The following is a 27,240-nucleotide window of genomic DNA, read 5'->3' on the forward strand; positions in this document are numbered from 1 at the left end:
AGCCCAAGGCAGAGCATGGCACAGCACAGCCTGGCACGGCACAGCCTGGCACGGCTCAGCCTGGCATGGCATGGCCTGTGGCCGCTGCCCTCCTGCCCTGCAGCTGTGCCAGACCCCAGAGTCCATGCACAACTCTGCAGAGTGGGGCTCTCTCCTGCAGCCAGCCCTGTGCCTGCCCAGGGAGTGCTGGGCTGCCAGGGTCCCTCAGTGCCTGCCCAGGGGGGATCTGAGCTCACAGGGTCCCTCAGTGCCTGCCCAGGGAGTGCTGGGCTCACGGGGTCCTGCCCTGGATGTCCCTGGGGACAGCCCTGCCCTGGATGCTCTGTGGGATGTCCCTGCCCTGGATGTCCCTGCCCTGGGTGCCCTGTGGCAGCAGGGCCAGGGCCCTCCCTGGGCACAGAGACCCTACTGTTGGCAGCAGTGGCAGCAGAAGCAGCCCCTGCAGCAGGATCCCAGCAGCCCAAGGCGTGTGCCAGGAGATAACACCCTGCACAGAGCTGTGACTTGGGCTCTGCCTTTCCTCTTGGAGTCTGCTTCCCAGATCCAGCCCCTGCCCTGCAGAGCTGCTGCCAAGACCGTGACATTTTATTGCACGGGCCACCATTGTGCCACTGCCCTTTGCAAGCCAGAGAAGCTCAGTGTTTTCAGCTAAGCTTTTGACGGAAGCTTGAACAGCTGCAGTGAATGTGGGGAGCACTGCAGGAACAGTGTTAGCTGCAGCCTGAGCCACGCACTGCAAGCATTTGCACTGCTGCGTCCCTTCGTGTTGAGGCAGTCTGGGAAAATTAATTTATTTTGCTTCTTATTGATTAGTTTGAAAGGTTTTTGCTTACCCTGTGCTCTGTAAGAGATATAAAGCCAATTATTTTGAAAAACTAATGGGATTTTCCAAATTGTAACAGACACATTTATTGCCATCCTATTTAAGAACAATTTCCCTCGCATCAAATTGTCCAAGTAATCCGTGCACACGGCACATTCACTTGGAGATGTTTATTATTCTGGAGGGGAGAGAGGGAAATAAAAAAATAACCTCCTGTTGCCTTTTAATTGCTCATTTCCTGCTCGAGACAGCAAATGCCATTTGGCTGCTGCAGGAGAGATAAATGGGTGGGCTGGGTTCTGCCTGCTCCGAGGAGCCAGAGCTTTGTGCATTAGCACAGAACCAAGCGGAAAAATAATCACTGGAAAGCCAGCCAGAGGCAGCATTACTGTCTTAAGCAAGGAATAAATGCAGATTATTCCCTCCAAAGGCAGAAAGGTTCCAGAGCCACCTATGGTGGCACTAATTGATTCCATTCCCCTGTGCTGCTGCTGAGCACAAAGAGCTGTGTCAGATCCAGGGATCCAGGGAGCATCCTGGGCTGGAAGGGACCCAGGGGACCAGCAGGTCCAGCTCCTGGTCCCTGTGGGTGGACCCTCAGTGTGAGGGTGGCTGCTCCCTGGCAGGGCAGCACTAACAGCCTACGTGCAGCCTCTCAGCATTTTTAGCACAGCAATGCCGTGAGTGTATTTTTGTTTGTGTTATAAAATCTCTGCCTTTAATTTGAGTCTGGAATGGGTTTTAGATTCAGTTCTATTTAAAAATGAAAAGAACAAGACCCCACAAACAAGCTGTTGCTCCTCACTCAGAACTGATAGTCAGGGAATCAAAAATGAGGGTCCGGTTTTAAACAACATCCAACATCCTGCACTAAGGAGCTTAACCTGCTGGGTTTAACAGAAAGATCATTACAGAAATTGGATTACAGCTTACACCTTCAAGGAGAACATGAGAGCCTCCAGGTCTGCCCGAACTGGCAGACAGGTGTGAGTTAGGCTGGACAGCAGGCTGGAGCTCCAGCGTGGCACAGATTTGACCAGCCAGGATAACCCAGCACGGAACAGTTTCCTGAGCACTGGAAGGAGCCTCCTGCCCCTCCTGGGTTTGTGACACAGAGGGTTTTCCCTGTAGGAGCTGCTGCAGGAGGGCAGGGATGCACTGGAGAGGTGCTGCAGTTCATGGTGTGGGGAAGGTCAGACTGGAAACCTTCAGTGATTTCTTTGGGTTTGGATTCCTTGGGTGTAACCTCAGAGTCTACAGCAAGCAGAAGTGCAGCCCAGCTGGACTAGCCCAGCAGAGGGAGTGCAAGTAGTCTGAGAGATGAAACCGAAGGGCGGTGCAGCCCGCTCCATTGTGAAAGATGGATGCAATCGGGCAAGTGCCTCCATGCAGCACATCAGTTGACGGGAGATAACAAGATACCCCTGAACAGCCCCAACTGGCTGGGCAGGGCCTTGTCACCCTCCAGCTCCATCTTTGCAAGGTGTGACTGATCACATCCTTGGGCGAGGAGGGGAGCACAGCCTCCATTGAACCAGGCTCCATCCTCAGAGTAATTCCCAGTCAAGTCGACCATTGCTTGAATCCAACGGTTCCTGTCACTGCCAGTACTGGCTCTGTGTGGGGGGCCTTAAAGGCTAAAGGGTCTCCCACCCTGCTCATGATACCTCCGTCCGGTGCTCCAGCACTGGTGGGGATGCCAGGGATCAGGAGCCACGCGCCGGCACTGGCCAGGGCTGCCATCTGCCCCGAGGAACACCCAGTAATTCCCCCCTCCTCCCCGAGCAGTGGGGACCCGTGTCCATGTACCCTCCATCCCTGTCCCCAGTCCCTTTCCGCTCTCCGGGGGGAGGGGAGGGGGCGGGCGTGGGGCCAGGCCGGATCGCTGGACCTTTGATACCTCGCGGTGGGGGCTCAGGCAGCACAGGTGGGGATGGCAGGGACAGATGGCTCTGACCGGACCCGCTGACTGGGCTGTCCCAGTCCCCAGCGTAGGCCCATGAATCCTCTCCCCAGAGCATTCCCCGTGCTCGTTCGAGGCCCGTTCCATGGCATCCGTCTCCATCTCGTTACCGTTCCGTCCCGGGGAAGCTGCCATGGGCTGGGCCGGCAGCGGAGCACTGACCCCGCTGCGGACTGGGGGACACCGGGGAGGCACCGGGTCTCTAAAAAACGAAACCTGGAACTCCAAGAACTGGGGATTCTTTCCCAGTCCCACAAGCCCATAGCATTTAATCCCTTCCCGCTGAGGATTTCACTGTAAATGGCAGGGCGCCGGCCAGAGCAGAGCGTTCTCTGCGTGTTTTACCGCCCGGGGATGCTGCCATGGGCTGAATGCCGGCAGCAGTCACTGACCCCGCTCGACTGGGGTGACACCGGGGACACCGCTCCGCTCCGCCCTGGATCCACAGCCGTGGGCACTGTGCCCGCTGTCCTGGCCCGGAGAGACCCCCACGGGCTCCGTCCAGCCCCCCGGGCTGTCCTGGCTGCATGGAGGGCAGATGGGAAGGAAGGCGTTTGGTGGGATACTGGGAAGGACTGGGAGCGGGGCCGGTGAGGGGCAGCAGAGCCGTGGGGATGCGGCAGCTGCCAGCACAGCGCTGAGCCAACAGCTTGGCAGTGCCCGGGGTCCCGCAGAGCCACCGGGATCCCGCAGCTCCCGGGGATCCCTCCGGAGCTGTCCTGCCCCATCCCCGCAGGGTCATCGGGAGTTCTGCCCATCCCGCAGATCCTCGGGAGCTGTCCTGCCCCATCCCACAGGGATCCATCGGGACTGTCTGCCCTCCCAGGATCCATCGGAGCTGTCCTGCCCCATCCCCGCGGGATCCACGGACTGTCCGCCCATCCACGGGATCCCTCCGGAGCTGTCCTGCCCCATCCCCACAGGGATCCATCGGGAGCTGTCCTGCCCCATCCCCACAGGATCTCGAAGCTGTCCTGCCCTCCGCAGATCACCGACTGTCTGCCCCATCCCGCATGGATCCTCCGAGTGTCCTCCCATCCGCAGGGATGACCTTCGGGAGCTGTCCTGCCCCATCCCCGCGGCCCCGGGCACATCCCTGGCTCTCTCCTGCCTGTGCAGGATGTGACCAGCAGCCCTTTGGGTGCCGGGGGGTTTTTTTCCCCCCACCCCGCGTGTGCAGCCCTCGGAGCCGGCCGCTGCTGCCTCGCCGTGGCTCCTCGCCAAACGTTACTCACCACACGGTACAAGACTTTTATATTTAGCCGGTGCAGAGACAATATCACCGACTTAAAAATAGGTAGAGATGAGGCTGCAGCTCATGAACGGCTCTGGGTGCCCAGGAGGGGCCTGGCCGTGCTCAGCCCCCGTGGGCAGAGCAGGGTCAGTGTGGTGCCCACCACCACGGCCCGGTGCCACCACCAAGGCCGGAGCCGCCTCTGCCCTGGCACATCTGGTGGCACTGGGGCTGGCGGGGCGCTGGGGCTGGGATGGGCACGGCAGCCTCGGGAACGGAGCCCCATCCTGCCCCGGGCCCCTTTCGGGTCCGGCCGGCTCCCGGTGCCCCCGAGCCCCGCGGAGCTGCGCCGCGCTGTCACCATGGAGATGGCGGCGGCTCCGGGCCCTCCTTCGGGGGGATGCAGGGAACAGAGAGGCTGCCTTGCAGGAAATTATCAGCAGTAATCTTTATTTCTGTGTAAATCATGATTTTCATTCATCCCCTTCTGGTTCCTTGTAGATACTGGATACCCATCCCAGTGCTGCTCTGACCGGGCTCTGCCTCACACGGACTGGGTGCCACCCACGGAGCCAGGCCTGGCTCCCCTGCAGCATGGCACATGGGCAGCCTGTGCCAGGGACAGACTCACCTCAGCTGTGCCCGTCCCTCAGAGCCCCTGTCCCTGGGGCAGCCCTGCAGTGCCACCCTGTCCCTCAGAGCCCTGCAGTGCCACCCTGGCAGGCTCCATGATGGCTGCTCAGGAGGGGAGGCAGCCAGAGCTCCTTCGCAGGCTTTGCTCGTGGTTGTGCTTCCCATAAAGGAGCTGAATCTCTAAAGCAGGTTTCACAGCAATTACCTCTGTTTGGAATGTTTAACAGGGGCTTTCACACCCCTCCCTGAGCCACCCCATTTGGCTGAGGGGGTTCACCCTGGCGACTCACCCAGGTCCCCAGTGCCATCATACCCATGGGACATTTGGCTGCAGAGGCCAGGGGAAGGGAACACCCCACTCTGTGCAGTGAAAATCCGAGTCAGGGTGAGACCAGCTCCATGGAACAGTGACAGATGTCATTCTCTGCCCACACTTTGAAGGAGATGATGCTGCCTTGAACTGCCCAACAGCTCCTGGGCTGCTCCTGAGGTTCCCAGGGGAATGAGTGCAAGTGGCACTTGCAACACAAACCGTGGTTCCCACAGCTCCCTCCCTGCACAAGACAGAGCAGCTTTGGAGGCACGGGCCCATCAGAAACAGCAAGCCCAGCTGTTGCCAAGCATCTGTGAGTGGAGGGCAGAGGCAGCACTGAGGCACTCGCAGTACCTGAGGCACTGGAAGCCGAGGGATGCATCACCATTCCCACAGGAGTAAAACCCTCCACACGAAACCATGCCTTGTCGTGTGTTTGTAAATTGATTTGTGAGACATTGTTTAGGAGCTCACATCACGAGACCATCGTTCTTTCAGTGGGATTAGGAAATTGTTGAGATCAGGAGGAGCAATACATCATCTCTCCAAAAATAGAACACCTCATGATTTTAGTGTGACTCCTTGTTACTGCCACACGTGAGCAGCCCATGGTACCAGGGCCTGTCCCTCACCCTGTGGGTTCTTGGGGAATGTGACATTTGCCCTGCTCCATCCCGGTGCATTTCCTTTCCCATGGGATGCCTGTTTGCTGAGTGTGCTGCTGCAGCTCTAATCTGCACTTCCCAAACATCACGACTCCTTCCTCAGGGTTCCACCCACCTGCTTTGGGGGTGCTCGTGCTGCTGTGCACGGTGCAGGGTCTGTGCCTGCACACAGGCGCTGTTCCCTGAGCCCCTTCCCCTGCCTCGTGTGCCCCCCACTCCCCAGGGCTCCTTCCCCTGCTGCCACAGGACCTGGCACCCTCAGCCCCTGCCAGCCCCCAGCTGGCAGCCTTTGTGTGCTGGCTCTGCCAGCCTGAGTGCCCGGAGAGCAGAGGTCAGGGTGCCAATGGCTGGGAGCTGCCAGCACTGTGCCCATCCCATTGCATCCCATCCCATTGCATCCCATCCCATCCCATCCCATCCCATCCCATCCCATCCCATCCCATCCCATCCCATCCCATCCCATCCCATCCCATCCCATCCCATCCCATTGCATCCCATCCCATCCCATCCCATCCCATCCCATCCCATCCCATCCCATCCCATCCCAGGCCGTGCAGGGGCTCCTCATGGCATATGAAATCCAGCACCCAGGTTTGATTCCAGCCCACGAGTTTTCCTGGCAGAGCTGCTGCTTCTCATGGAGTTCAGCTGGAGCCCAGCAAAACCCAGGAGGTTTCTAAGCAGGAGAGAAACAAACCCTTCAGCTGTGCTAGTGGCACTTGCCTAAGCCAGCAGTGGGTTTGTGTCCATGAAGGTGACACAGAACTACCTTGACGTCTCCTTGCTTCAGCTCCTTCCAGCTCTGACATATTTTCCTGAGATTTTATAAATAACAAGTGCAGAACACACAGTGGTTGTAGAGAACTGGCTCTAGCAGCAAATCTCCCCTAACGGTTTCAGCTCCCGTGGGAAGAGGGATTCTTATCCTCAGTGCATTTGTCAAAGAAGCTTTGCTGAGATATAAAATTAAGCTACTTTTTTTTCTTTTTAAATGGTACTAATCAGCTTAACACCGTGAAAGACACCATGGAGAAGTTGCTTTGTAATTTCAGGAAACCTCGGAATGCTGACCTCACTGTGGAATTACCGCAGGGTGCTGTCTCCAAAGCTGTGTGTCGGCACTGGGAGGGGAGGGAGGGACACAGTGTCCTTCCCAGACATTCCCTGGGTGGGGCTCAGTGCACCTGGATGGACATGGGGACCCCAAAGTAGCATCCAACGTCCTGGGGTGTCCCCCCAGTGCTGGGGGGCCCATCAGAGCTGAGCTCCCTGCTCTCAGCCAGGGAAATGTTTCACTGCTGCCTCTGGGGCTTCTCCAGAACAGCTTTTGTGGCAAAGGCACATCAGGGCAAGAGGGGATGTGTCCTGGCCCTGGACTGTTTGATTCTGGTATAAACAATTAATGTGTTTTGTTTAAGGAAAGTTTGCCCACAATAATTCCTCCTCAAAGTCTGGAGAGGAGCCTCTGTGTGCTCCCAGCCGGATCTCAGCGTGGATCCTGTCCTTCAGCTGCAGCCTGGCCACTGCAGCAGCTCCTTGGTGGCCAGCAGGGGAAAAACCTCCCTGTTACCCAAATAAAGCTGCAGATAAATATGGGTATTGCAATGGAGCACACCCACCCCCTCCCTGCCGTGCTGCTGCAGCCCTTCCATGTGCATTCCTGGCTCCTGGGGAATTTATAACCCTGGAAATGTGTGGAAATGTGCAGGAAAGCACGAGGTGCTGACAGCCCTGGCTGCTGTGCAGGGCTGGGGCAGCAGGGCTCAGGCCAGACCCCCCAGCCCTCTCCCAAAGGGTGAAATCACATCTCCAGAAAAGGGATCCTGCTGCAGGTGTCTGGGAAGGGTGAGGGGCAGGAGCAGCAATTTCAGAGATGGATTTCAGCCACAGGCAGTGAGTGCCCCAGCAGAGCGGAGGTGCAGCAGTTCAGAGACGTGGAAGGGAGAGAAAAACAAGAGAGAAGTAACCCCAGCAAGGTTCCTGCTTCCTCAGGAGGTTATAAATGCAGTCTTTGGAGGCCCAGGGATGCTGATTAACTTGCACAGGCAGATAAAGACCTTGACATCAATTAAATACTGCTGATGAGGTGAGGTCAATAGTAATTATAACCTGCTCATATCTTCACACATTAGAGACATGTTTAATCTTTTTATTGAAAAGCTTTTTACTGAACTGAAGTAGTATGATAATTTCCTGCGGTGTCCTGTTTCTGATTAATTAGGTGGAAAGACAGTGGACTGCACTTCATCAGCTCTGCTTCTGTCAAGTTCCTGCTAAAGAAACACCTTTAGGGCTTGTTTGGTGTTTGGGCTGTTAATTTTTTTAAAAGTCTTTTAAGTGGCTTTGAAAAGGAGGTTCACACTTCTATCAATATTTACACCCTTTCCAACTCGAGCCTCAGAGCCAGTGGCCGGGACCATCGGACAGCAGCGTTTTGTGTTTGCCAGGGCAGCCCCCGCTGTGTTTCTGGCTCTGTGTGCAGGGTGATGCCGGGCGGCGGAGGGCGCGTGCCGGGCAGGGAGCCCGGAGTGGCGGGACCTGCCGCCGAGTGTCCCAGTGTCCCAAGGGACCTGCGCCCAGTGTCCCCAGGGAGCAGAGACCGTCTGTCCGTGTCCCGTGTCACGAGCCTGCCCGCCGAGTGCCCAGGGTCCACAGGAGCCCTCCGTCCCGAGTGTCCCCAGTGTCCAGGGTGCCTGCCCGTCCCGAGGGTCCAGGGTCCCACGGGAGCCTGCCTGTCCGAGTGGTCCAGTGTCACAAGGAGCCCTGCCCGTCCCGAGTGTCCCCAGTGTCACACAGGGAGCCCTGCCCGTCCCGAGTGTCCCGCAGGGAGCAGAGGGAGCCGTGCCTGTCCCCAGTGTCCCCAGTGTCCCACAGGGAGCCCTGCCCGTCCCGAGTGTCCCCAGGGTCCCACAGGGAGCCCTGCCTGTCCCGAGTGTCCCCAGTGTCACACAGGGAGCCCTGCCTGTCCCGAGTGTCCCCAGTGTCCCACAGGGAGCCCGGGCCTGCCCGAGTGTCCCAGGGTCCACAGGACCCTGCCTTCCGAGTGTCCCCAGTGTCCCACAGGGAGCCCTGCCCGTCTCGAGTGTCCCCAGTGTCACACAGGGAGCCCTGCCTGTCCCGAGTGTCCCGCAGGGAGCAGAGGGAGCCGTGCCTGTCCCGAGTGTCCCCAGTGTCCCACAGGGAGCCCTGCCCGTCCCGAGTGTGGCACAGGTGTGGTGCCAGCTCCTGCCACCTCTGCTGGGCCTTCTGAACGAGCGACCGTGCCAGAGGGTTCAGCCAGCCTGTGAACTACCCGTGAAGCCTGACATCCCTTAAGCCAGGCGGTTCGCAGAGGGAGCGGCGGCTAAACACAGCCCTGGAGCGGTGACCCCAGCAGGGCTTGGGAAAGGGTTTGGATGGAGCTGCGAACCGGGAGCTGCAGAGGGGGCGGCCGCGGGTTCCCGCTGCGCTGCCGGGGCTGGGAGCGCTGCCCCTCCTTGGCTGCCGCCTGGGAACGCTCCTCGGCCGCTCCTGGCCCCGGCTGGGATCGCTGCGGGCTCCCGGCAGCAGTGAGGGCACGGCAGGCAGTGCCCGGGGCTGGGAGCGGGCACGGAGCGCGCTCTGCCAGCGCCCGGGGCGAGCCGGCAGCTCCCCGTGGCTCCTGGGCTCCCCTGGGCTCCCCTGGGCTCCCTTTGCTCCTGGGCTCCCTCTGCTCCTGTTGCAGAGGCTGTGCAGGGCTTTGTCACAGCTTCTTTCACCTCACGCAGTGGCAGGAGCCATCCCGAGCATCACTGCTCATGCTGCAGGCACAGGAGAGCCAGGAGCTGTGCTGGTCTGGGACCATGGCACGTCTGCCTGCCCACATCTGGCCTATGGCATCACCCCGGGGCTGCTGGTCATGAGGAGAGTCCCTGTTCCCACAGGATGGACCTGCTGTGCCCACCAGGAGCTCCTGCAGCTGATCTGGAGCAGCTGCAGCTCACACAGGCTGGGCTGGCATCCCTGGCACCCACACGGCAGGATGGGCTAATGTGGGTTTGGATCGTGCTCCTGTAATGGTCACTTGGCACCAGGAGATGTGTATTAGATTTGTCAGGGAAAGTTTATGTCCCAGTTAAGTGGCTTTCACAGAGAGCTGATGGAGTGAGTGCTTCTGACTCAGTGCTTTGTGCTCCACACTTCCCACATGGTTTGGGGTACCCCAGCACTCCTTGCCACTCTTCTGCCCTATGGCACCATCCCCTGAGCCCAGGGGCAGCTGGGGGAGAAGCAGATCCTGAAGGCACCGAGGCTCAGATCCAACAATGAGCAGAGGGATTGAAACACCTGTGGTGGCTGTGGTGACCCTTGGGGAGGCAGGGAGTGCCCAGCCAGGCTCAGGGCATCTGCAGAGGGAAATGGCAGTGCCAGAGCCTCATGCCCTCTCAGAGGTGTCACTGCCACCTGCCCCAAAGGGCGCCTCATTCAACTGGATACAGCAGGTGAGCAGCCCTGCAGCTTTGGGGATGATGAAAATGAGCACCACACTTAAATCCATTCAAAGCAGAGACCTCGTAAACCACTGAGCCTGACACAGCTCTCAGGGGTTATGTAAAGGAACTGCTCACAGCACGAGCTGGCAAATATCATGTACACTATCTAACAATTAGATGGCACTGAAACATGACTCATTTGCAGTGACTCCATGTGGATGTTTCTACCCTGCCAATGGTACTGGGAAAGGGGAGCAGGATCCTCTGGAGGAGCCCCAGGCTGGGTGTCCCTGTTCCCATGGTGGCTCTGGGACACACCTGCCCAGCCCGGGGAATGCAGAGCTGGGGCTGCAGCCAGCCTCCCACCTGGGGCTGCTGTTGGAAGCACCCTGCTCCAAAATCCCCCTGGGCACCTCCATGGCCAGCAAGGCTCCTCTGGGCAGCTCTGCTCGTGCCCTGCACCCTGTGCAGCTGCAGATGCCCAGTCTGTGCCCGGGGGTGGTGCTGGGGCCAGCCTCAGCACGGTGTGCAGCCTGGCTCAGTGCTGCAGCTGGCAGGGCCGGTGCTGGGGCTGCGTTTCACAGCATGCAGATTGCTCCTGAGCTTTGCTGTGCACATCCTGTCATGAGTTAGCTGCAGTTCATCTTATCTGAGAGGCAAATTCTTCTGTTTGCTATTTTAAACAATTTGGCCAAAGAGGCAGAGCAAAGCCCAGGATGCAACCCCTCAACTCTTGGTGTCGGATGCTGACGAGGACAAGGGGGCAGAGTGGCTCTGGCTCCTCTTCCTTCTGGAGGTTTCCCTCCAGTGGGAGCTCTCTGATGCTTCTGGATCTGCTCCTGAGCCCTGTGGGTACAGGGTCCTCATGGCAAGGGACAAAGGCCCCATTTGTGCTCGGCCAGGGCATGGTGTTTTCTGCCTGCCGTCTTTTACGGGAAAGTATCAGGAATCTGTGTATCTTAGAGCTTTAGGGACATGTGCACATAGTCACACACACACGCATCCCTTAGATCCATCTGTGTGTGGCTGATGGTGTATTTTTAGATGTGGTGTAAGTTGATCCTGCTCATGAGCTCTGGTCAGTGTGAATTGATCAAGAAAAGAAACGACTGAAATTCATGTTTCTGTACCTTCTATGGAGGGGATTCATGTCAGAGGGTTTTCTAAGGAATCCCACCCTGGGCTGAGGGTAAAGCAGGTGAAAAGGCAGGCTCACCTGTGGTGCCAGCAGTGTCACAGCCCCAGCTCTCAGTGGCTTGGGAGACACTCCTGCTGACCTGCACCGAGTGCTGAGTGCTGCAGGGCCTGGCTCTATTCTGGGTGCAGGTGGCTATACTTAGGGCTGACTCATCCCTCCCAGTATCACTTACAGGAGAGATTTAATGAGCAGAGCCGGTGGCCAGAGCCGGTGGCGAGGGCTGGGGGCTGTGCTGGAGCCTCTGTGGTGGTGGCAGCAGCCGTGGTGGTGAGGGCACAGCCCTGCCCTGCCCTGCCCTGTCCCCTGTCCCTGGCTGCTCCCAGCTGTGGGACAGGGGCTGAACTGCAGCTGGCAGCTGAGCGGGAGGTGCTGTCAGTGCCCAGCTCCATCCCTGCTCTGGGCAGGGCACCCAGGAGCCCCACGGGGTTCTAGAGGCAGCATCCCTCTGTGCAGCCATTCCTTGATGGCACCATGGCCTGGCAAGATACAGAGAGCTGCTAAATCCAGCCAAAAATTCAGCTCTGCTTCCTTCTGTGCACACACCAAGGGCAGCTGCTTATGAGCATTCCCTGGGGAATGGGGCTCACTGGGACTCACTGGGACTCACTGGTGTTTGACCTCTCAGCCTGAGCAGCCTGCTGGTGGCCCCGCAGCCAGAGCAGCTGCCAGAGCCCTCAGTGAGGAACGTGCCCCAGGGCTGTGGCAGTGCTGGAGCCGCTGGTGCGGCACCAGCCCTGCCAGCACGCTGCACCGAGAAGTGTTTTCCTTTGCAGATTTATCCCCATGCAGCAAGGGAAGGGGAGAAAACATTTTCCTTGAATCACAGCCAAAGAGACAAGTCAGCTCCTCCATCTGCTCCCCGCCAGGCTCTGGCTGTGGGTTTGCCTCTGTGGGTCTCTCTGGACCTGCTCTCTCTGCGTTCTACAGGACACCTGTGGGCAGGGGTCTTCTGAATTTTGGCTGTTCTCACTTGTCCCAATCGAGTGACACTTTGCCCAGAGTCTGAAGGAGAGGAAACAACCCAGGAACAAAGGAATATCTTGGTGAAAAGCTGTTCTGATGGTAGCGAGAGATGCCTTGAAAACCCAGAGTTTTATTCTGAACCGAGTCCCTCAAGTAATACCTGAATATTGGAATAATTTGTTTTTAAAAGTGTTTAACTTTATTTTTAGTGTGTCAATGTCAAGGTGAATGACAGATTTTCAATCTTCCCTTGGCTCCTCCTGCTCCATGCTCAAAGCTCCCCTCCATCACCCTCCGAGGGGCCAGGAGCCCCTCCATGGGAGAGGAGGAGGAAGAAGAGGAGGAGGAGGGTGCTGCACCTTCCAGGGCAGGAGGTGACCAAGGAGGCGGTGATGGGATGGGGTGACCAGAGGTGACGGGATGGGGATTGGCCAAGGTGATGAGGCTGGGAGGGCAGGGGGAGGAAGCGAATCTCCCAGCTCCCTCCCTTCCCCAAAGGACTTTGTTTTAAAACAAGTAGTCTTTTAAAAATCTAGGGCAAGTCAGCCTTCTGCCAAAATTAGTCTTTGTGCAGGAGCATGAGAAGGAATTTTAATGGGTAGCTGGTATGTGGGGATGAGAGGAATGACTGCTTTTACTATCTAAATGCTGTTTAAATAAGGCTGTAACATCAAACAGCTTTGCCACGCTCGCAGCTCTGTTTTACAGGAAGCATCACTGCCACCGCTCACAAATACACAAGAATGTTAAACAACAACTTTTTATTGGTGCCAAACGTGTCCTGACACATTGCTGAGGAGGAGGAGGAGAGCTGCAGTGCCAGGGCAGCACCCGGGACCTGCTTCCCTCTGCCTGGCTGCTGTCCCTGTGCTGGAAGCTGCCACAAGCCCCTGCAGGGCCATTTGTCCTCCTGGACTGGCCCAATTGCAGCCAGGGGAGCAGGGAGAGGGGAAACCCACCCTGCTGCACCCACCTGGGTCCTGGGGCCCTGTGCTGAGCCCACCGTAGGGATGGGGACAGTGATGGGCCAGTAATACCAAACAAACAAATAATTTGCCCCCAACAATGCAAAGGTTTATTATCTTCAATGTATGACTGAACTACTCTGATGGTGTTACTGAAGATCATAAAACTCAATAGTCTGCTAAGAATTTAACTTCTGTGGAGTCTTAAAAGTACTCTTTAATTCTGAAATTAGCAATAACATAATATTTGGTATTAAAACTGTGTTATATTCCCTAAGAGCTCCTCCCAGCTGGGTCCCAGAGAGGCCGAGTGAGCAAATCCTCATCCGTTGGTCCCAAGGCTGTGCCCCGAGCCCCTGGCATGGGCATTTGGGATGCTTGGCTGCGTGCAGGGCATCCCTTCCCCTGCTCTGCCAGTCCCTGGGGTCTGTTTGGGTGGTACCAAGGCTGGTGCCCCTGCACAGCCCCTCCCCAGCTCTGCCTGGCCCAGCCCCTGACCCTGTCCCAGCGCTGAGCCAGCCCCGGCTCCACGGCTGGGTCACTTCTCAGTCCCTGTCTTGGACAAAAATCAGCTCCCACAAAAGGCCATTATTCTCAGTGGAAGGAAGTGCATTTGTGACCCAGCAGCCTGGCTCCTCCAGGGAAATCTCTGTCAGCCCGTGCCTGAATGCCAGCACAGCTCGGGGCACAGCCTGCCACCCACCAGGAGCCAGCCTGGCTGTGGGCACTGCCAGGGCAGGGGCAGCCACAGCTCCTGAGGAGCCTGTGCCAGGGTTTACCACCCTCTGCATCAGAGTTAGGACTGGTTTTGGTTAAGAATCCAGCCAGGTGGGGCTCTCAGCTGCAGGGGAAGGCCCCTGGAGCAGCAGGGGTTGAAGGTCTCAGTGTGACCCAGGCCATGGCCCCAGCTCAGGGAGGAGGGTGTGGGGCAGATCCTGGTGCTGCTGCGTGGAAGAGCCATAAACCAAAGGGAGAAGTCTCCTATGAATTATTAACACAAACAGCTCTGCTGTTCCCTGGCTGTAGGGGAATGCCAGGAAGGGTGAGTGGTGTTTCCAGCACTTTAAATGAGCAGATTTCCTGATGATCACTCAGGGATGCAAGGATGCTCCCACGGGCAGGCAGCAGCCACTCGGGACCCTGGGAATGGGTTTGCTGGTGGGAGCCTCTGCCTGGTTCTCCTTTGGGATAGCCAGCTTGCCCTGGGGCTGCAGGACATCGTGCCAGTGGCTGTGGCAGGCCATGGGTGCCCCCATTCCCCAGGGAGCACTGTGTGGGCTGTGTGCCCCTGGGGACACAAACACAGCCAGCACTCACTCTGCTCTCGGTGAGGACAGTGTGGCATCTTGCTGGTGCCATCCACAGCGAGATGCCACAGAGCCCAGCAGCCCCGGGTGTTCCTGTGGGTGCCACGGACACAGCCCAGCCCCTCTGAGCCATGCCAGGGCTCTCCTGCCTCACCCTGAGCATCTCCAGCCCCATGGGGATGCCAGAACGGGCTGGGCAGCGCTCCTGCCTCGCTGCCTGTGATGGTTTGGGTAAACCCACAGGTTTGGGTAACCCCTCAATTGGAACCCCAGCCTGCAATGATTTGGGTAACCCATTGTGTAACCCCCTCAGCCTGTGATGGTTTTGGGTAACCTTAACTGGTAACCCTCAGTTGGTAACCCAGCTGTGTGTTGGGTATCCCTCAGTTTGGTAACCTCCCAGTCTATGGTTTGGGTAACCCTCGGTTTGGTAACCCACAGGTTTGTGTAACCCCCCCAGCCTGTGATGCTCTGGGTACCCCCTCAGGTTTTGGGTACCCCCTCAGATTTGGGTAACCCCCCAGCCTGTGATGCTCTGGTACCCCCTCAGGACGTGTCCCCAGCAGTCTCTGGGCTCTGCCCCTCCAGCCCTGCCCCAGCTCGGCTCCATCCCAGCACGTTCCCGGCAGCTCCCGTTGGAGCCAGGCCCGGTGCTGCCAGCAGAAACCCGAGCTGCACTGTCTGAAAACCCACATTTATTTAATTATTTACGTCTTCCACCCCCTGCCTCTCGCCACGGGCTGGCCTTTGCTTTCCCAACGCTGTAAATGAAAGTTTACAAACAAATATCCCCCGGGTCTGTGCGCTGGCTCACCTCTGCCAGGGCACAACCTGCCTTTGCCCACTTGGGCCAGGGCTAAGGAAACCTTTGGAATTGATGGTCTGGGAGGCCTTTTCCTACATAAATTATTCCGTGATTTTGTGGAACTGGGGATAAATTCAGTTAGCTGAGATACTGAATCTGGTGTTCACACTGCCTGAATCTGCTGTGTCAAACACAACCAGAGCAGGGCCCTGGACTGCCTGACCTGGAGCATTTAAAGGTTTATGTGCCGGGGGAAAACAAGGTCTTCCCAGCAGGTTTGGGAATGGAAAGGGAATTTTGGAAAGGCATGGAACAGCATGATTTGTAGATGGATGGAATTCCTTTACTGGTCAGAAGATATAATTTTAATGGAATAATTTTAATGGGTAGCTGAACCATTTGCATGAAGGGCAAAGACAAATGAAGAGGAAGAAAATTAAGAGAAAGGTAAATAAATCTTAAGACAAATCAGGTGAAATCAGTGAAGTACCAATACATACCCACAGCCACATACCCACAGGAGGAGGGGGGAACAGAGGGAAACCGCTCATGGTGTGAGGCTGGGGCAGCTGCCAGACGAGACAATGGCATGGAAATGCAGCCCAGCAAAAACCCTGAAACACCCACATGGCAGGGGAGGCACAGCTAACAGTGTTAGGGGTTCCACGTTTGAGTGGGGTCTGAGCTGTTAACTCTTTGGGAAGGACAGTCCCTGGATATCCTGCAAGGAAGCTGAGACACAGCCACTGCCAGAGGGGAGAAGGCAGCTCCTGCAGGACAGATTGAGCTTGCATCTGTACAGGGAGAGGGGCTGGGAGCACGTTCACCTCTGGCTGAATTCTGGGAATGGGAGAGGGCTTGGAGTGGGTGGGGATGGGGCAGCAAGTGAGCCTGCTGCCTCTGGAACTGCACAGGGGGGAGCCTTGCTTGTGCCACCTGCTGACCCCAAACACCACAGAACCATGGAATGGTCTGGGCTGGAACAGACCCCAAATCCCATCCAGGGCACCCCAGCCACGGCAGGGACACCTCCCACTGTCCCAGGGGCTCCAGCCCCAGTGTCCAGCCTGGCCTTGGGCACTGCCAGGGATCCAGGGGCAGCCAGCCTGTGCCAGGGCCTGCCCACCCTCCAGGGAACAGCTTTCTTCCAATATCTGATCTCTATCTACCTTCCCTCAGTGTAAAGCCATCTCCAAATGCCTCCTTTGTCTTTGAAGGCTAAGCATCACTCATTTATTCACTTTATTCACTTATTTCGATTCTCATTTGGTCTGCCTGCTTCCTCTCAAGGTTTTAAATTGCATATATTTTGCAAGCCTTTTATTACCTATTTTTAAAGACATAGCACTGCCGGAAGAATCTCCTGGAAGCATGAATTACCAACACAAAAGGCAGGAGGAGTGTTTCATAATGCTACTGGGGCGGCTCCAACACGAGCTGCTTGGTGCAGCCAGCAATGCTGGGGCCACACTTCTGCTGCCACTAAAAATAGTGGCAACTTCAAACCCAAATATATTTTCACTCATTAAAATTATGGACAAATAAGAGGATTTTTTTACTCTTTAATTAAAGCAGCTGCATAACCTGAGTGTAAATAAAAGGTAGCACTGTCCCTGCAGATGTTGCAGTCAGGTTTCAGTTGTGTTCACAAAAAAAATTGAATTTAACAATATTAAAATCACATCACACCAGAAAAATAGGCATTTTCACATCCGCCCTTGGAACACACAGTAATTCACAGCCACATGCCAAGTAATGAGTTCTGTGCCTCCAGAGTATTTGAAATTGCTGTGGCTGTGCAGCCGGGCTCAGACACCCCCAGGAGTGCCCCAAGTCCTTCCTCACCCAGAGGAGGAGGAGGAGGAGGGCACACCCAGGGCACCCTATGCCCAGAGCAGGGCCAGCTGCTGCTGTACCCTGCCCAGGAGCTCATTCATTCTGTGGTATATGAACTGGATTGAAACAAAAACCCATGCATGCAAATGTACAAACCGACAGCACTTCACTGCGGGTCTCATGCTGACCTCAAGTTGTGTTAAAGACATGAAAGAGTTACTGGGCATAAATAGGAAAAAACATTAACCCGTGAGCTGCAGGAAGCAAGTACAGCCCGTGAATGAGAATTGGTGTTGGCGTGGGTCTGCCAAATGTTAAGCTCTAAATAACTGTTTACTTCAAACTTTGTGGTGTCTTAAGAGAATGATTTGTGGTTAGAAGATTCCCAAACATACCCAGGGGGAAAACAGGTTACAAGCATGACCACAAAATCAGAACAGGTTTAATCTCATTTGTTAGTCAAAGATTGCACAGCATGAGGGAAGGTGGAACTTCTAGGTGGTCAAAGTAGAGAGATAATGAGCTGGATCTTGTTCCTAGTAATCACAACCCGTCATTGTCACTGATTATTAATTACCAGCCCAAAGACCGGAGTTGCAGTTGCATTTTCCTCACATGTTGGACGGATTAGAAACTCCAGGTGAGTGGCTCAGGGAAAGGCCTCTTCAACCACACCCACCCCTGAGGGTGATGGACAATTACAGGGATCCCCTGGCCCCTGGAGCTGGTGGGCTCGTTGCCTTCCATCAATACACCCCAGCAAGGATCAGCTCAGGGACAGACTGGCAGCTCCCCAGGGCTCAGGTCCTCGCTGTGCTGGGTGCCCAGCTCCTGGCTGAGCAGCGGTCTCTCATGGGTCACCCAATGTGTGGTTCTGGTGTGCTCCAGGTAAGGAGCTGTGGGAGCAGGCAGGGACCTGGTGGGATTTAGCAATGGCTCCGAGCGCCCCGTGCCAAATACAGCACGGCTGGCAAACGGAGCAGGAGCCCTGCGGGAGGCTCTGAGGCTCAGCTGCAGCCCCAGCCAGCGCGGGGTGTCACAGGGCACAGAGTGAGGTGTCACCTCAGCCAGCACGGAGTGTCACAGGGCATGGAGTGAGGCATCACCTCGGTGTCACCTCGGCTAGCACTGAGTGTCACAGGGCATGGAGCGAGGTGTCACCGTGGAAGACACGGTTACTGGCCCACTCACCTGGCGGCTGGTGGCACGGCTGCTCGGCAGTGCCAGGCACCTTGGTGCCATGCAGTGTCCGCGCCAGCACCTGCAGGGCCACCCGCACCGCACCGCTCGCCCCGGCCGGCCCGCACTGTGCGGGGCTCTCCGGGCCCGGCTGGACACGGTGCTGTCCCCGTGTCCCCTCCGTGCCCGCAGCAAGGGCACACACAGCCACAGCCCGGGCACACCGCGGGGCCGCACCGAGCCCAGCCGCGACCTCTGCCCAAACCGGAATTACCGGAACGCCGTATTTCCCAATGAACGCGGGGAACTGACCACACAATGTTCGGAAAAGAACAGGGTTTTCAGCACAGAGCAGCAGATTCAAAGAATATCCTATTTTTATGCTCCCTCTCCGTGTAATTCATCTGCCGTTCCAAACAAGACGTGCCTCAGCTGAATGAAGCCTCAAATAATCACATAATAGGAGAAGTCATTTATTGTGAATCAGGCTCTTTCTGTGGTATATAAATAGTCTGTGCTGTTCCACAGGCTTTGTCAGTCAGGATTAATTAGCAATTGACCCTTGCTTGAGATTTCTTCGCTACCTCTACATTTTTCGTGGGGCTAAATGAGCTCTCCACATTGCTTTAAGAGGCTTCCTAAGCTGGAGTTTCATTTACCTCTAGGCTATAAATCAGTAGTTTAATTTATCACTAGGTTACATATCAGCAGTGAATAGTCAGGGTGGAATTGAGTTTATTATAAAGGTGTTCTGTTAGAAGACACAGTATTACAGTGATTGAAACATGCTCTTCAATTTTCCATTAATGCCCAATTCTGAATATGACCACAGAGAACCACACTTTACAAACTTTACATTTAGCATTCTAATAAATAAGTTCAATAAATAGGGACTCTGCAGAGGAAGCCGTACATATGAACAGAAGCTGCTTAACAATGTTGTCAAAAAATAACTAGAGCTGCTCTCATTTGTAACCAATCGCTGGAATTGGTAAGTAAAATATAAATATTTTACTCTTATGATGCAGACCAGAGGAACAAAGATCTGTTAAAAATCACCCTTAGGATTACATCAAACTTAATTTTGTACACTAAATTCGTTATTCAGAGCATGCTTTGATACCGCTTTTAGCACAAAATATTTTCAAATACATTTATTAAAAATATGAGAAACGAGTGACACTGCCCATGTAGAATTTCATCCGTGCCTGATCACTAGCTCTTGTGTTACACAATGTTGCAGTTTGGCTAATTTTGGATGAACTATCCCACATTTGGAGATCTATAGTAAAGGGCCGGATTTAGCCTGTAGTATATTGCAACATCTTGTTAATACAGTAATTTATTTGTCAAAGTACAAAAAAAAATTAATTCCCCCCAATACTGTTATATATATATATATATTATATATATAATCCATTTATATTATCCACTTTAATACCCACTGTTCTTGGCACACCACCTATGTGTAAAGGCTGCAGGAGCAGAACCTTTCTGGTAGCCATGGCAGGAGCACGTGTTCCTGCTGGCCTCGAGGCCCGGCTGCTGCCAGCGTGCCCACCTGGGCTTGGCACGGCTGCGGTGCCAGCGTGGTGCCAGCATGGCATGGCCAGCGCTCCCTGGCCAGCCAGGCCGTGCCGTGCCCGTCCCCGCAGCTGGCACCGGGCACCGAGCGGAGCCTGGAGCCGTGCCCGTGCCCAGCTCCCCGTGCCCAGCTCCCCGTGCCCGGCAGCGCCCGCGCGCCCGGCAGCGCCCGGGGACGCTCCCGTGCCCATCCGGGGGGCACCGGGGAGCCCGGGGGGCAGCTCTGCCACGAACAACCATCGCAATCCCAAAGCACAACCATGCACACACCAGCAAAGCCTACCTGGAGTAAAACACCGGCACTGAAAGAGGACTGAACCATAAATGCCACCAAACTATCAAGTAATTATCAGCACTAGAAGTAGATGAAAAAAGATACTAAAACTGAAAATGGTAACTGCATCATGACTTTGATTTAAATCCTTGCGTACAACAGCGAGTCAGCAGAGAGCCTGGTCTGTGACTGAGCCTCAGAAGACAAGATACTGCTCTTATTTTTATTTCCTATTTTTAAAGACAGGCTGACTGAGAACATTTTCAAACGTGGGAGACTAAGTCATTAAACCAGATGCACTTGGATTGCTCTCCTCCTTTAGGGGATTTATTTCATTTTACTGTATCTGACAGAAGTCAGAAATAAATGAAACTACTGAAGGAAAGCTGAATTTTAACACGTTATTTTCCATTAAAATTCTTCCACTGACTTTGTTAAGCTTTTCCTAAGACCACAAAATGAGGCTTTATCTAAAAAAGAATTTGAGACTGGTAGCTTTTCCTCACACACTCGTAAGCCCTACAGTCTCCTACTGCCTCAAAGCGGAGGATTTTTTCGAACCGTTCCCAAATCTGCATTCGTTCACAAACTGGTATCTCCGTTCTGTTTATACTCTGTTAAAATATTGAGAGTCATTTCCTCGCTTTTGGACTGCACGTTGTGCTCGCTCCTTCTGGATGATTTCCTGGTGGCCCTGGACAGCTTCCTTCGGAAGGTGTCGCCTGCCAGGAAGTAAAGGATGGGGTCAACGCAGCTGTTGAGGCTGGCCAGGCCCCTCGTCACTTGGTAAGTGGCATAAACCTTATCGTTGAAGGCACACATATCTGGGGTTTGAAAATCCACCCTGGCCCTTAGATTCAAGGTCTTCATCACGTGGAAGGGAAGGTAAGACACTGCAAAGACCGTCAACACAATGATGACCAGGTAAATGGATTTTCTCCTGAGAGGAGAATTGTCCAAATCCTTGTAAATCAAAGCTTTCACGATGAGCCCATAGCAACCAAGAATCACTATGAAGGGGATGCAGAACATCAGCACGGTGGTGCACATGCTATAAATGAAGTAACTTCTCAGGTAATCGTCAGCCGTCGTGTCGTAGCACGTTATGGTTTTATTTTTCCTTATCCCTGTTCCCGAGTAGAAGAGTATTGGAGAAATGGCGGCCACCACGAGGACCCAGACCAGGCTGCTGATGTACACGGCGTTCTTCTTCTTCAGCCTGCCCAGCGACTTGAGGGGGTGCACCACCCCCGTGTACCTGTGCACGCTGATGCAGGTCAGAAACAGGATGCTGCCGTACAGGTTCACGTGGAAGATGAACCTCTGCAGCTTGCACATGATATCTCCGAAGATCCAGTCTGTTTTGTTGAAGTAGTAAAAGATGAGGGCGGGCAGAGTCAAGACATACAAGAAATCGGCCAGTGCCAAGTTGAACATGTAAACCGAGATGCCGCTCCAAGGCCTCATGTGGAAGACAAACATCCAGATAGCCACGCTGTTGCCCAAAAACCCCGTGATGAAGACCAGAATGTAGACGGTGGGCAGGTAATAGAACTGGAAGCCGGTTTTGGTCAGGGAGCACTTGGTGGTGACGTTTCCCGCAGACCAGCCGCTGCTGGACAGCAGGTTGGGCTCAGTTCCGTTCAGAGCAGCAGAGAGAAGGACTTCGGTCATGATCCTTCCCCCAGAGTCACATAGGGCTGAGGCGAAGCAACGAAGTCTCTACAGGCACAGAAACGCATCTAAAAAAGAGGAGAGCAAAGGAAACCTAGCTGGAAGGTGAGCCCTGCCCTGCTTTCGCTCGGAGGTTTGCGAGCGGCGGCACCGGGCCCCGCTGCGCTCCCCGCCCCGCTCCGAGGAGCCGCGCACGCCGCCGCCACCGCGTGCTGGCCCGGCCGGAGCGGGGCCGGGGACAGCGACACGGGCAGGGCGGCGGCAACGGGGCCGAACGGGGGCAGGGAGCGGCCGATCCACCCGCGCCCCCCGGCGATCGCCGCCGCCCCGTCCGGCTCCCTCTGCCCGCCCGGCCCCGCTCTCTGCCCGCCCGGCCCCGCCGCACCCCAGCCCGGCTGCAGGAGCGCCGGGGCCGCCCCACCTGCCTCCTCCTCGTCGTCGTCGTCGTCGTCTCAGCCCGCGCTCGCCGCTCCGCGCCGCCGGCAGCGCCCGCCCGCGGGGGGCGGCGTCCCGGCCGCGGCTGCCCCGGCGCCCATGGCCGGGCAGGGCCGGGGCCGCGGGACGGGCCCGGACGGCGGCAGCGCCGCGGAGCGCGGCCCCTCGGCGGGCACGGCGCGGCCCCGCCGGACTGAGCCGGGCGGGACGAGGCGCGGCTCGGCCCCGGCGCGCCCGCCCCCCGCGCCGCCCCCGCACGGGCGGTGCTGCCGCGCCCGCCTCACCGGGGCCGCGCCGCGGGCACGGGGACGGGGCCGGCGCTGCCCTGCCCCGGGGCCCCCGCCACGCCGCGCCCGGAGCGCTCCCGCGGCGGCGGAGCAGCACACGCGGGGCGGCGGGCGCGGAGCCCCGCACGGCCGCCGGTGTGTGGCGGTGTCACCGCCCGGCCCGGGCGGGCGGGACAGGAACGCGGGCCGTGGCAGGGTCCCTTCAGCCCTCCCGGGCATGGGCAGGGTCACTCAGCTCCCGCAGCCGTGGGACAGGGTCCCGCAGCCCTCAGAGCGTGCGGCAGGGCGGTGCTGCGCCAGGGCTGAGACCTCTCCTTGCCAGCGGGTGGGTGCCAAGGGCGCTGCTCCCGAGCTGCTGCCAGAGGTGGAACAGCCCTTCCCTCATTCTGCTTTCACTCAACCCTTTGAAATGTGCTCTGCAACCCAGTTTAAGTGACACGAACATGTTAATTGCTGTAAATGGAACAGCTGAGCAGAAATATGCTCTACTGACCTCTAATTAAGCGCTATACATTTGGCACTTGAGTCAGAATATGGTTATTATTTATTGTCTTGGCAAAACACAATCTGCTGGTTTCAGCCATTTCTTCCTCATTCCCATTTTCGCTAAGTATGGTGGGTGAGACATGAGCCAGTCAGAGCTGCTCTCAGCTCAAAGCTGTGTTCTAGACAGAGTGTTATTAGTCCTTCATGAATATGTATTCATTCCTCAAACTTTTCAGTCTGTTTAAATTATAAAACTTCTTTGCTGGGAAAGCTTAATTGGGAAATCAGCTGCATATTGTACCCCTGTGGGAATATGCAAGTGGCTGCAGATGGAGTCGCTGGCCTGGCTTCACTTTTGGGGCAACTTAAGCTACCATGTCAAAGCAACAGCCTCAGTTTTGTAAATACAATACCTTTCCTTCTTGTATGATAGGGGTTTTATCCAGTAACAACTGCTTATTCAGTATTTTAAGATTCTTTTAAATTTTAATACAAAATGGATGTGAAGTGAAAGGAAAGCAAAAAAGGAGACAAGAAGTGTAACACCTATGAAATCCATGTTGTACAGCAAGCCCGGTTTGCAGAGCTGTTCTGTGGTGCCCTCTAGGATTTGAGAGCACTGGAAAAACAAATCCTGACTCTTCATATTCCCAGGAAAGCAAACACCCAACCCACGAGCCAGACACATGGCAAATGCAGTGCAATGATATCAAGCCTACCACGCCAGCGTAGGGAAAAGCCATCTTGCTCCTCTGAGAGTCAGCTGTATGACCCAAAGCAGAATTTATTTTAATGAAGGACTTGGATTATTGTGTAAAAAAGTAATAAAATATGCAAACAGATGCTATTAGGAGAGGAGAAACCTTTTAGTTTCTCTACTCCTTTGTCAGAGCAGTTTCACTAGTGACTTCTCAGTGCCATGGCTCGCTGCAGCTTCCCGTGGCAGCTGGAGTTTCCTGTCTTGAGCAAATTTTGAGCCACGCCGAAGCCGTGCCGATAGCATCAGCAAACACACTCTGAGCTGCAGCCTGCTCCCTGGTTACCTGAGCAGCGCTGCAAACCCAGGCTGCACGGCAAAAGGTTGAGCAGCCATTCTGGGAGCACACAGCTGCCGAGCAAGGAGGATTCCTGGGTTGTGTGCTGGTGCTGGAGCCAGGCTGAGGGACAGGGGAGCGGGCCCTGGGGAGCTGCTGTGCTGGCAGCATGGCCAGGGCAGTGGGAGAGGCAGGAGGCTGAGCTGCAGGGAGGATGATTGCCCAGGGGATGAGATCTGCCCAGGGGATGGTGCTCTGCCCAGGGGATGATGAATCTGCCTGGAGGATGAGATCTGCCCAGAGGATGGTGCTCTGCCTGGAGGATGATGCTCAGCCCAGAGGAGGCTGATCTGCCCAGAGGATGATGCTCTGCCCAGAGGATGATGAATCTGCCCAGAGGATGATGCTCTGCCCAGAGGATGGTGCTTTGCCCAGAGGATGGTGCTCTGCCCAGAGGATGTTCCACATGTGCTGCGCTTGCCCAGGTCACGCTGACCTCAGCGAGAATTCTGACACGACAGAGAGACACCCCTGGGGAATCCGTGGCTGCATGGAGAGGTGACAGCTGGACTGGCAGGACATTCCTGAGGTGCCAGTGTGCGTGCTGAAGGATGAACACAAAGGTGCAAACACCTGAAGGCAGAAGTGCTCTGTACTGAATCCATCCTTCCCATTCTTCACCTGCAGTACTCTTGATCTGTTACTACACGCTCCAAGCTCAGATTTATAATCTGGTCTGAGACTACAATTTATTCAGTCTTCCCTGCCAGGGCAGGATTTTCCCAGACACCTGACTCATCCCTGTAACCTTGTTCTGAGTGTCATCTCATTTTTCAATGGCTGTTGGGAAGGGTGGGTGCTGAACAGACTCTGGTTGTGACAGTAGCTGACATGGATTACAGGCACGAGCTGCCTCCCTGCCCCGGCAGGGCTGATGGCAAATCCCTGCACCAGGCAGCCTGTGCTGTCCAGACAGCTCATCCCTGCCCTCAGCATGGCCCTCTGAGCCTGCTGGGAATGGAGATCTCACACCCTGGCTGCAGCAGTTTGCACATTCTGGCTGCAGTGCTTCAGCTGCAAAAGGTCCAAACGCATGAGTAAAGAACAAGGCAGATTTTTTCTCAGCCACGCTGTTCCATGCCTTCTCCCACAGCCAGCAAACGAGTGCCTTCCTGCTTGCCATGCCGAGCTGTTCTTATTTTGGAGCACAACACGAAGCATGCTGCATTAGCACCTTCTCCTCCATCGCTCCAGCATATGCCTGGAGCTGACTTGGTTGCTGTCTGGTAGAGCTGGAGCTGAATTCCTTCCAGCTCTGCCTCTTAATGCATTTTCTGCAAAATCTGGGATTTTATACCACTGATTTCCATGAAACTGAATGTTTTGTTCTGCTAACAGCTGATTTAACCCAAACGGATGATATATCCCTAACGAGGAACCAAAGTGTGCGGGAGCACAAATGGAAATTCCCAGTCAGTCCAATTAGTGCTGAGCTGTTGTGGCGTGGGGGAGTGGGAAGGGAACAGGCTGCTCCTGCATCCAGCTGCTCCTACCTGTTGGTGCTGGTTATCAGGAGGTTCAGATGTCAGCACCTCAGGGTGTGCTGGTACCAGCAAGGGGCCCAGGCCAGGAGCAGGCTGAGAAATGCTGGAAAGGACCCTGTGAGTGCTCACCACAACACCTGCCCGGAGAGAGGGAAAATATATACATATATACACACAGAGAGGGTCTAAGGCATGCTGCATCTCACTCAGGAGAGCTGCTGGAAAGGACAGGTGAGCACAGAGCTTGTGGGGTGAGCACAGAGCTTGTGGGGTGAGCACAGAGCTTGGAGATTGAGCTGCTCTCAACTCCCCACCACAGGACACCTTACCTGCTGCAAAAATGCCTATTTCACACTTTACCTCAATTGGCTTGTGACCTACCTGTGGGCTTCTGGAGAGCTTCATTCGCCTTCACCTTAGGAAACTCTTCAGGTCAAACAACAATTTACCACACTGTTTTCTTTCTTCAGTTCCTGAAGCTTCTTTTATTCCTTTTTCATGTGCCACAGAAGACAGCATCTCATCCCAGCACTCGTTTATACACCCTGCAGGCTTTCCACAGGGAGCCCAAAATACGATTTATTTCATTTTAAAATACCTCTGCCTGCAGTGTACAAAATACTTTACAACATTCCCTTTGCCGCTCAATGTTCCCCTTTCCCCTCGTGAAGGGCAGGTTTCTGTGGGCAGCTCTGCACCAGCCCCAGGGACCCTGGGGCCCAGGGCAGCCCAGGAGCTGCTGAGGTAAAGGAAGGAGTTCATGCCCAGGTGAGGCAGGGGGAGCGGCTGTGCCCAGGTGTGCTCAGGTGAGGCAGGGGGGCAGCCGTGCCCAGGTGAGGCAGGGGGACAGCCCTGCCATGGATTCTCCCTCACCATCAGCCCGGCCGCCCCTGTTTGCCTTTCCTCGGCAAGCACACCGGGGAAGTGGCAGCTCAAGAGCTGATAAGGGTAATTGGACGTGTCCGTGGCAGACAGGGCACGCAGGGCTGCCAGGGGATGTGCAGAAAGGAGCTCGCCCTGCCCAATTCCCCGACAGGAGGGTGCAGGTGGGGACGGGCTCTGCTGCCTCAGAACTAGGGGGAAACAAAGCCCGGTTCTGCCCGGGGAGCCTGAGGCTGAACGGGGGGAATGTCTTCACCCAAAGGCTTGTGCAGCCTGGCACAGCTGCCAGGGCAATGGCGGAGTCCCCATGCTGGAGGGATTTAGAATCCCTGTGGATGTGGCACTGGGGAGCCGGAGTAAGTGGTGGCACTGGCAGGGTGGGGACTCGATGGTCCTGGAGCCACCTGCCGCTCTGTGGCTCTGTGCTCTGAGCTCTGGTGGTGCTCCCGTCCTGTCCTTGCTGCCCTGGCAGAGCAGCAGCGCTGTCCCTGGGCACTCACCCACAGCTTAGGGTGACAGAACCGCGCTGTGCTCAGCCCTGCCGGGCTCCCCAGCGCCTGCTGCAGCCTGCGAGCGGCTCCCTCCCCTCCAGCGCAGGAGCAGCCGGCTCCTCTCTGCTTTCCATGTCTGAGCTGACATTTGGCTGTCTGGAACACAAAAGCTGTTCCTGGGCTCGTTAAGTGGATCTCACACAGCGCGGTGTGT

At 55.9% G+C, this 27,240-nt stretch overlaps 1 protein-coding gene across 1 annotated transcript; it reads right to left on the reverse strand.

Moving 5' to 3' along the window:
• Positions 1-19,053: 19,053 nt before the first annotated feature.
• Positions 19,054-22,434, reverse strand: P2RY1 (purinergic receptor P2Y1). Its single transcript, XM_064721206.1, has 2 exons — positions 22,289-22,434; positions 19,054-21,935 (listed from the first exon to the last, which is right to left on the reverse strand). The coding sequence occupies exon 2, from the start codon at positions 21,865-21,867 to the stop codon at positions 20,776-20,778; it is 1,092 nt and encodes a 363-aa protein (XP_064577276.1). The 5' UTR covers positions 21,868-21,935; positions 22,289-22,434; the 3' UTR covers positions 19,054-20,775.
• Between the last annotated feature and the right edge of the window lie 4,806 nt (positions 22,435-27,240).

Source organism: Zonotrichia leucophrys, chromosome 9 (assembly GCF_028769735.1).
Source record: "Zonotrichia leucophrys gambelii isolate GWCS_2022_RI chromosome 9, RI_Zleu_2.0, whole genome shotgun sequence".
NCBI lineage: Eukaryota > Metazoa > Chordata > Aves > Passeriformes > Passerellidae > Zonotrichia > Zonotrichia leucophrys.

Coding starts and splice junctions, on each gene's coding strand:
- P2RY1 (XM_064721206.1), bottom strand. CDS start 21,867: ATGACCGAAGTCCTTCTCTCTGCTGCTCTGAACGGAACTGAGCCCAAC.